Below are 9,965 nucleotides of genomic sequence, written 5' to 3'. Positions count from 1 at the left end.
GCGCATAATTCAATTTATTTTACCAAAGGTATTTTTAATGATTATCAATATCGCACTAAAAATTAGATGCAAATAGCAAAAAAATCTTAAGAATTAAAAATGTTGCGTTATGTATTAAAAAAATAATAATAATATCAAAGTGTTTAGACATAATAGATTTTAAGAGTTGGTTAATATGCTTTAAAAATGTATGGCGGTAGAAGCAGGAAAAAGTTTTTTTTTTGAGTATTAAATAAAAACAGTAAATGGCTTTATTATTTTAATAAAAGAAATTTAGTTTTCAGTTTTTATTGAAAAGGCATTATATAAGTAATTACAAATATATTTGACAATAGAAAAAACACCACCAATATTAACAACAAATAATAACATTAAAAATATACAATAAACATAAGTACATATTTTAAAAGATAAGGTTTAAATGTAATTTTAAATGTAATATATGTATTATAATTATTTAGTTTTTACGGTTCTCAAATGTTTTGTTTCAGAACACCCTTAATGAGATAATCTATGTTATTAGTAATAAAACTTCAAGAATATGATAATTAGGTAATTAGGGATGGTAATAGTAGAATAGAAAAGGGCCTTCCCATAGATTTCATGATAAGGAGTGGGGGAGGGGGTTGACGCGTCTGTTTTTTGCCATTTAAGGCTTAGAAAAAATATTTTGCTAAGATATTAACAAAAAAAAAAAAAGATCCTTGTTGGCTATTATTTGCCGACTTTAATGTTCACATTTTCCTCCTAATTCTTCAATAGAATTATCGTTGGGAAGGAAGGGGGGGTTAGACACCTCCGACGCGTCTCTTCAGGACGGCCCTTATGATAATAATGATGATGATGATGATGGTAATGATGATGATAATGTTTATTAATGAATGTTCTAAAAGAAATGTGAAGTTTAATAAAATCAAAGTAAAAATTAAATTTTCTCGTAAATTTACATTTAGATTCATGAAAAAAATTGCGAATGTTCACCTCTTTGTTGTGTAAATCAATGTGGCATAAAAGTTATGCGTGAAGAGGTTTGATTTCAAATTGAAATAGCTGCTTTATATTAAAAGTGTCTTTTTTTTACCGAAGTAAATACTTGACTCGTTAAAAACGTCTAAACAACGACTACTTTACGTCTGGACAATTTTAACAGGTCTTCAATACGTTTTTTAAACGTCGTGTGTTTACTGAACATTTAATTTACTTGGGTAAAAACTTTATCTTTAAAACTTTTCATAGATGTCTTCTCATATTACTGATAGTTGCGCTAACACAATTTTTCCATGTCAATATTTTAATATTGGATGCAAGTTTATGGTAAGAAAATAAGTTTTGAAAAATTTAAAGTTTTTATAATTTAAAAATTAAAATTGTATAAAATTCTTAAATAATAACAATAGAGAAATCAGGTATATATGATAATATATCATCTGTATATTATTCAGTTATATATCATCTATATATATATTGATCCCTAACCACAACTTTTCTTAAAAAAATTCGAAATGATCACTAAGTTAAGTTTTTTATTAATAACTCGTTAAACAAAAACCTTTAAAGTTCCAGTGATTAAGTTTTCAGAATGTATGTACAGTCAACTAACTTTTATACATACCTTGATAAAAGGTTTTAATTATACATTGATAAAAATACTGGGAAAGCAGTATTTTATTTAAAAGATTTTTTATCTAATGCAAGTTTCGAAAAATTGACAACTAATTTACTAGTACACAATTTGTTTTTACTTATTACTTTAACTTCAAATTACAAAGTCAAAATAAAAGATATGGTAAAATCACTAACAATGAAAAAAAACTTCACTAGTTCTGAAGGATTACCAGGTCAAAGACAAAGTGAACACAAACAGCGCTTCCTTGCATAAAAAAAGTTAAAAATTAACTATCAAAAAAGATTGCTTGTCAAAGCAAAAATATTTGGATATTATATACATGGACGTGGTCTATCACTATAAAAATTAATAACCTTCACTTATAACTTTCATTTTGATTTAGTAAGCTTTAATACGATTCGATAACTAGAGACATTAAAATAAGTGGAAATCGTCTACAAATATTATATTATTATGTTAAGCTTATTATTTAGAAAATACACATATGAAACACACATTTAGAAAATACACAGTACTCAGTTTTTTTTAATACCATATTATTTTTTAAACAACAAAAACAAATTGATAAATTTCAGACAGATTTTTTTTTCAGCTTGACATCTTTTCTGGCGTTAATTGATTTTGCAGTTCAGGACTGAAAAATTTTTATTAAGACAGTGATTTTTTTGGCAATCAAAAAATTTCAAACCAGGTTAGTTTTAATTTAGTAAAAAAAAAAAAGTCTCAGTAAAGAGGCGTTTTTTATTACTGTTGGCAGATACAACATTTTATTGGCAATTATTCATATAGCTCACTACCATTTATCACTGCTTGGTCTCCGTATACTAGCAATTAAACTTTGTCTCAAAATATTTGTTTTGTGATAAGTAACATCAATTTGTTAAATAACATCATAATGTGCGGCCTTGCCGCAGTGGTTTGAGTTCAAGCTAAGAACCAGTGTAGAAAGTACGTCATGAAGTGGAACCATTAAAGGTTCCACTTCATGACATACTTTCTTGAATAGATAGTAGAGAAAAAAATTGTTTAAATGTAGTTGAAATACTGCCCATTGTAATGCTTTTTGCTAATCTTCTGTTTAAGACAACTGTAAACTACAGTATTTACAGAAACTGATGTATCATAACTCCTCTACAAATGCTCTTTGATATAATTTATCAACCTTCTTTCCTGTTAAAAATATTTTATCACGTTGGCCATTAAAGGAAAGACCTCATATATAATTATTATCAATTTTTGAACTCTCAAGTTTAAGCTCTTGGTTCGATACCTCTCCCTAGCAAATTTGTTATTATCAATCTCTAAAGATGTATTCAATTCAGTGAATTAGTTTACGTTAAGCATAACAGTGGCTTGAAGCCATACTCCAAATTTTTTGGTTATTGCTGTCTTTGTACGTTTTTTTAAAAACTTTATCCGGTTTTTTATATACCGGATATTTCATGTTAATATCATTTAAAAATTGAAAAAGATCAAGAAATGCTATATTATTTAATAATCTAATGTTAATGATTTCTTTATAATATTTTTATTATTATGGGATAGTGGTCCACAACGAGCCCCAAAAGTGAGATAGGCCCCTATCAAATCTCTTGCTTCGACATTGATTATTACAAATTTAACTTTAGAATAACGGGTGCTGCGGAAGTTATCGGACAAAATAAAAACGTCATTAACTTATTTATAAATAAAAAAACAAACTACTGCAGTCGTCCCCCGGTTAACGAACTTAATTCGGAGTACGAACTAGTTCGTTATCCGAAAAGTTCGTTAACCGAAACGCGTTTTCCCATAGGCCGCCATTAAAAAATTTTTAATTGGTGGATTTTGCCGAAATAATGGGGGAAAAAATTCAAAAAATTGTCCAACTTGATAAATAAAATAGGCAAAGGTGAAATGATTGAAACCTGAGATTTATGCACTTTTAAAAATTGAAACAAATTGAAATTGTGCATGAAAATTGCTTGTCAAAGTTTTAAAAAAAACTAAAAATTGAACATGAACATTGCTTATCAAAAAATGGTTGATTTATTCACACCAAACTCCTTAGCCAGGTCACTTTGCTTTTCACCTTTTTGCACTCTTTGAATGATTGCCTTTTTCTCTTCAAGAGTGAAAACTTTTCTGCTTTTTTTCGCAGGGTTCGACATTTTGAAAAATCGCAAAATCGAAAAAATCGCAAGTGGGAAAAAAACCTAGAAAAAAGCACAAAAATGCATGAAAAATATTAGTGAAACAAGAAAAGAAAAAAATGAAACAACAAAAGCACACCCAGCACAACCATTCACCTCCCAGGCTTCCATGACACTCACAAAACTGAGGGGGAAATGCTGGACGGCGCGCCCGACCTTCACGCGCGTGTGCACGCCATTTGGCGGTCCCGGTTCGTTAACCGAGTTCCGGTTCGTTAACCGGGGGAGGATTTTGGGCAAACTTTCGGTTCGTTAACCGAAAGTTTGCTAACAGGGGGGTTCGTTAACCGGGGGACGACTGTATTATATTTTTTTAAATAAAGCATTTATCTTTTGATAAAAATATATTATTTTTTATATGAAAAAACACCACCATCTGCAATTGATCTCAATTTTGCTCTGACGCCTTTCATATGCGTCTGTAAAAGTTTAATGTAAATTTAAAGTCAATTTCTTGTAGTTTTAGTTTAATGCGATCAATCAAAACTTGCTCTGTTGAAGCTTGCCAATCTTCCTCGTAAACCTTCTGTGACAAATAGCCCAAAAAATTTTCAATTGGTCGTGCTTGAGGCACATTTGGGGGATTGGATTCTTTATCAACGTAATAGACATATTGGTCCATCCAATTTAGAGAATCTTAAGAATAATGAGAACTTGCTAAATCTGGCCAAAATAAATACTTAAAGTCTCCATGATACTTGTGAATAAATGGAAGAAGTCGTTTTTTTAAACATTCATTAATATAGTTTGATGAATTGATCGCTACAGCCTTGGAAGTGCGAAACAATGGCTCGGACATACCACGGTCAGATATGGCTATCCACATTAATAATTTTTTGGGAAATTTCTCTTTTCCTATAAAACGAACACTTTCTGGGCATGTCTTTTTGTTGTTTGTGTAGTATCCAGAATTTCCAGGCATGTTGTCCCCTGCAAAACAAAAGTATTTTTCGTCATCAATGACTAGAAGCGATTTTGTGTTATACAGTTGGTTAACTAGTTTCCTGCTTCTTTTCTTTGCCTTTATTTGTTGTTCTATAGTGTATTTTAGATTCTTTTCACGTTTTCTATATTTAATATTTATTTTTTTAACTGACGACTAATTGTCGATTGATTTACACCGAATTTAATACCTATTTTTCTCTGACTGACCCCTTTTCGATTCTTGACAAGTCTCGTTAATTCAGCTTTCTTTTCTCTAGTCCAGGATGTTGGACGACCAGGGTGCTTTCTATCAGAAAACTATTGAACAGTTTCGAGTCTTTTTAGGTTATCATATATTGTACTTCGAGCAAATCCTTCCTTTTCAAAATGATTTACGATTTATTTTTTTATTTTTTTTATTTTGTTTTAGAGGTTTATTTACAAAAAACGTTTTTAGTCGCTTTCGAAAAGATTCTCGTTCTGCTGCATTTAACCTCATTTTAAATAATTGTGTTTTAAATAATAAAGTTTATATTTTAAAGAACGTTTATGCCTCGCATAAAACCACAAAAACTAATTATTATGCTCAAATAATGAAATTAGGATTTGTCCGATAACTTCCGCATCATCCGCTATTGTTTAGCTGACCATAAACATTTAAGTAAACCATCAAAATAATGGTTTTTATATTATTAATTTTTGGCAAAATGAATATTTAAAAGTACAACTATTAAGACTTTATTGAGCGAAGTTTTTTTTAGTTTGACTATTGTTAAAATTATTGTCAATTTTTCTCTATTCAGAGTGTCAATGTATTCAATGTATTCTATGTATAATCACCAAATCAGTTTTAGTCAAATTTTCGTTAATAATCAGGTTTTATTCAGATATTAAAATAAGGGGCTGATTATAGGCTACTTCCACAGAAAATGGGCTCCTAGCATTTCTTTCTTCAACGGTTGTTTCATAACATAAGGCATGGTTACACCTTTAATTTTCTGATGTTACGTTGTAGATAGGTTAAATTTCCTGATAATTTTTTATTTAATTTTTGGTTGGTTACAGCTAGTTTATTCTATCTTTTTTTAAAAAGGCGCCTGTTTTAGGTCACTCCCCTATTATTATTAAAATACTACTAAAATTATATATGCGCAGTAAATTTTTCGGTTTATCACTCATTTGTATTTTTTTTACCTCAATGTAGAGAAACTAACATATTTAGCCTTGATTGCTTTTTCTCATAAAGAATGAAAACAATCTTTCGAAAATACAGAGGTTGCAGGTGGTGCAAGTAAATTAAGTGCTAACTCTTTTAGCAGTGGAAACTTCTCTTTTCTGTTTCCAATAATTTAAAACTTTAGTCATTATTTTTTTCTAAAATCGAGTGATCAAAGAAAACATCATCTCCATGAACAGCTTTTAAAAAGGAGATTTGATCACATCTTAATACGTTTTGAACTTCTTTGTGCAACTGAAGAAGATTTAGTATTAATTTTTCCTCTTCACACAAAGTACACTGAAATTTTTTTTGTGTGATTATACAGCGCAGTTGTGCAAAATGACTTCTGACCAGATTATTACACCCCTTCTTATCTAATTTCCACATGCAATGCATATTGCTCTTAAATCATTAATTTTGATTAAAAAAATTGATAAAAAGTTCACCATTTTGAAGGTTTTTCACGATAATATTTCGTCATTATAAAGTATATATTTTAGGATTTGAATTACGTTATCTGGATATCTAGTCAGATAATTTTAAATATCTGGGTACTCGATATCCGGTCGGATAATGAAAAAGTGTTATCCAGGACACCCTAAATAACATTTATACGACAATGGGGCACTTTGATCTTATATACAGTTTTTTACAAAATCAATAGTTGGCAATAAAGCATAATAAAAAAACACAGTTCTTCAAATTTCTGCCAAGAGATAAACATTTGAAGTTTAGTGAACAAATTTTTTTATCAGAAATTTTAAGAAATGTTTGCAAAAACTGAAAAATCAAAATCGAAAAACAAATGTCGATCGACACGAGTTGCGTCACCATGCTGCATTGGATCTGGAAGCTTGCAGACAACATCATCTCTGATAAACTGGTACAATTGCTCACTTACAGAGTTGAATTTATACGATTTTAAATTTTCTCTTTTCAAATATTTTAGCATTCGCACATTTTCTTTCTCACAGATTTGTCCAACATAATGAATAGCTTTCTTGTTTTTTATCAAATTTAACGGGAACAAAATCCTTCCCATTCAGTGCATCAAAATCAAATTTAAGGTCTGATGATTCAACTATCTGTTGAGAAGATATCGTTTCAAGATCATTTTCACTTTCATCACTTTCAAGCGGTGGTAGGCAATGAATATTATCAGAATCATCGGAAAGTTCCATTGGTTCATCGTCTTCAACTGCTGCACTTGTAGCATTTTTTTCTTATTTATTTTTATCTTTAAAGTCTCAATTCTTCTTCAAACTCATCATCGGATTATTCAAACTAAAGTCTATGTGTAGCAGTACGTTTTGCTTTATGTTTTCTTGTGGTCTTTTTTTGGATCTTTCTGAACGATGGAAAAAAAAAAAATTTTCCCTTTTGTTTTGTTTTGTTTTTTCTTTTGCCAAGCAAATCTCATTTCGAACAGGAGTGTCAGTCAAAACTCTTTTTTTTATTGCCTACTTTTAAATTGTTTTTTTCTGGCTGGAGCCTTTGGAAAGGGTCTCAGAAATTCCGGTGTTACAATATTCGGGGTTGCTGTTACGGCAACAGTTCTGCTACAGAACAGAGGGTCCAGCTAATTCAGAAGTGTCTCGCTCATCCAAGCTAACCATTTCCTGAAATTTTTATTGGGTTTAGATATAATAGTTTCTGCAATATCTGCAATGATTTCTGGATGTTCAACAGTAGAAGAGGGTACTAGACAATCGGTCACTGATGCTGGCAGATATACCTCATCTGTGAAAATGTCCGGATTGAATGGTTTGATCCCGGCAACTTGAAATGCAGATTTAATGTTGGATTTTGTAAAGGCTTTACCTTATACTTCACACACAATCGGAACAACGTCATATATATTTCTCGGTTTGGTACTGCTGATTAGCCAGTTGCCGCAAGCCGCTTTGTAATACCTCTTCACAGGCCCATACACAGATCTGTCCAACTAAGCATATTTATTCCGTTTTAATTTGCCATATCGAGGGCTGTCACAGATATCTGACTCTCGTGGTTTTCTAGCACGAGAAGAACTTGAGAATCTTTCAAACAGTGCGTATGTTTGATAAAATGTTTCAACCACTCGACAAAGATATCTAATGTCATCCAACCAGATGGATTAGCAAATTCTACTCATCCGGGTAGACCATCTTTAATCATAAAATCTTGAAACTTCACCCTCGAAAAAACGAACAGCGGTGGTATAGAATTGCCGATTGCATTTACAGCAAAGCAAGCTGTCACAAGAGTTTTTCTTTCTCCAGATGTTATGCTACCTACTTGTTTGACACCATTACTAGTAATAACCTTAACAGGCTTTTATACGGTTGTTAGTCCTGTTTTGTCTACATTGTAAATGCTTTGTGGACCAAACTGATCACGTTCTCGCACTTCCCGTAGATTCCGAAAAAACTCACTAACTGAACCTGTTGAAAGCTGTTGCTCTTGCAAAGCTGGTGGCTTCTGACGCTCGTAAAGATAATTCTGGTTTTTTTTCATATAGCTCTGTAACCAATCAATGCCTGCCATTTTGTTCTTAATCCATGCATCCGAACAAACTTTATTATCAACAACAGCCATTATATATGCTAATTGGCGAATTATTTTTGTTGAAAGGCCATAGTCCATCTTCAAAGCTTGAAGCAAATCATTTGATAAGCAGTCCTCTTCTTCTGTGAAGACCTGTCGTGTATCATATCTCGGTTTAAATGTAACACCCGGATTAAGTCTTTGCTTTTTAACATATCTTTTCAATGTCATACGATCGATACAAAACTTTCGAGCAACTTCATTGTTAGGCCAGTTTTTTAATAAAACTTCATCCACAGCTGCTCTCATTGTTTTGGGAAGTACTGTTCCTCTATCTGTCTTCCGAATTCTATTTCTGGCCATTTTCAGCCAGCACCAAATCTGAAATTTTGAAAAAAATTCACAAAAGTTTTTAGAATTTGATACAACAACTATATATATATATATATATATATATATATATATATATATATATATATATATATTTATATATATATATATATTTGCAACCAAAATCAAACAATGCTAAAAGGTGATCCTAATTATACATGTCTTAAAAACGAAACAAACAATACTACCACAGCAAACAGTTCAGGAGTCTGGAGTCATAGCATGCCATGACATGAGCAATCAGCTGACAGGTGACAGCACACAGGCAGAATTTCGTTGGCGGGTGCCTTTTTGACAAAACAACTGCAACTTTTTTGGTTTATTTCATTTTCTTAAGTCTAGTCCGTGTCAACGTCACGGAAGTTTTTTAATAATTAAAAGAAGTATCCAGAAGTTTCCAGAAGTTTCCACAAGCATGCAGAAACTTCAAGAAGTTTCCAGATGAAGCATCTGGAAACATCCAGTAGCATCCAGAAGTATCCAGAAATATTCAGAAGCATCCAGACGCATCCAGAAGCTTCCAGAAGCATTGAAAAGAAACATATAGAATCTTCCAGAACAGGTTCACACAGGTTCATTTTACTATATAAGAGACATGTAAATCGACATGTAATTCAGTCAGTATATGGAAGTCAATCAGTCAGTATTATCAAGACAGTTTATCGAAGTGTGTTTTATCAAAGTGTTTTATCGAAAAACATCAATAGAAGAAGTGAAATACAACAAGTGTTTCATTACATCAATACAGTCCACATCCAACCAAGACGTTGTGTCCCACAGAGCATTATTGTATCATCACAAGGTAAATGTAACACGGTAAGCCTTGAGAAGCATGATTATTTATTTTTATTATTTTTTTGACTTCAAGTGCAAAAATGGCTCCCGACAGTCTTGGATTGGAACTAAGAAAGAAAATTATTAGCGATTACGTAAGTGGAATGAACAAAAAAGTATTTGTGATAAATATCGCGTGAAAAAATGGACCGTATCAAGACTATGTTCAAAATATCGTTCTACGGGGAAGTTGGCTGCAGATAACAAAGGTGAAAGACCGCGTTCCACCACTTCAAGAGAGGATTCTATGATC

The 9,965-nt window shown here is 31.6% G+C and overlaps 1 protein-coding gene across 4 annotated transcripts in view; it reads left to right on the top strand.

The window, feature by feature from the left end:
* LOC136083997 (TNF receptor-associated factor 4-like) overlaps positions 1-9,965 on the top strand; it is a 102,797-nt gene that overhangs the window by 72,264 nt on the left and 20,568 nt on the right. For all 4 annotated transcript variants that reach the window (XM_065803984.1, XM_065803983.1, XM_065803982.1 and 1 more), the window contains 2 exons: positions 954-1,028; positions 1,237-1,314. In XM_065803984.1, the coding sequence (XP_065660056.1) occupies positions 954-1,028; positions 1,237-1,314 (153 nt within the window). The remainder of the gene's footprint in view (positions 1-953; positions 1,029-1,236; positions 1,315-9,965) is intronic.

The sequence above is a fragment of the Hydra vulgaris genome, chromosome 08 (genome assembly GCF_038396675.1).
Source record: "Hydra vulgaris chromosome 08, alternate assembly HydraT2T_AEP".
Classification (NCBI taxonomy): Eukaryota; Metazoa; Cnidaria; class Hydrozoa; order Anthoathecata; family Hydridae; genus Hydra; species Hydra vulgaris.
This window is presented reverse-complemented; position numbering and strand designations above follow the sequence as displayed.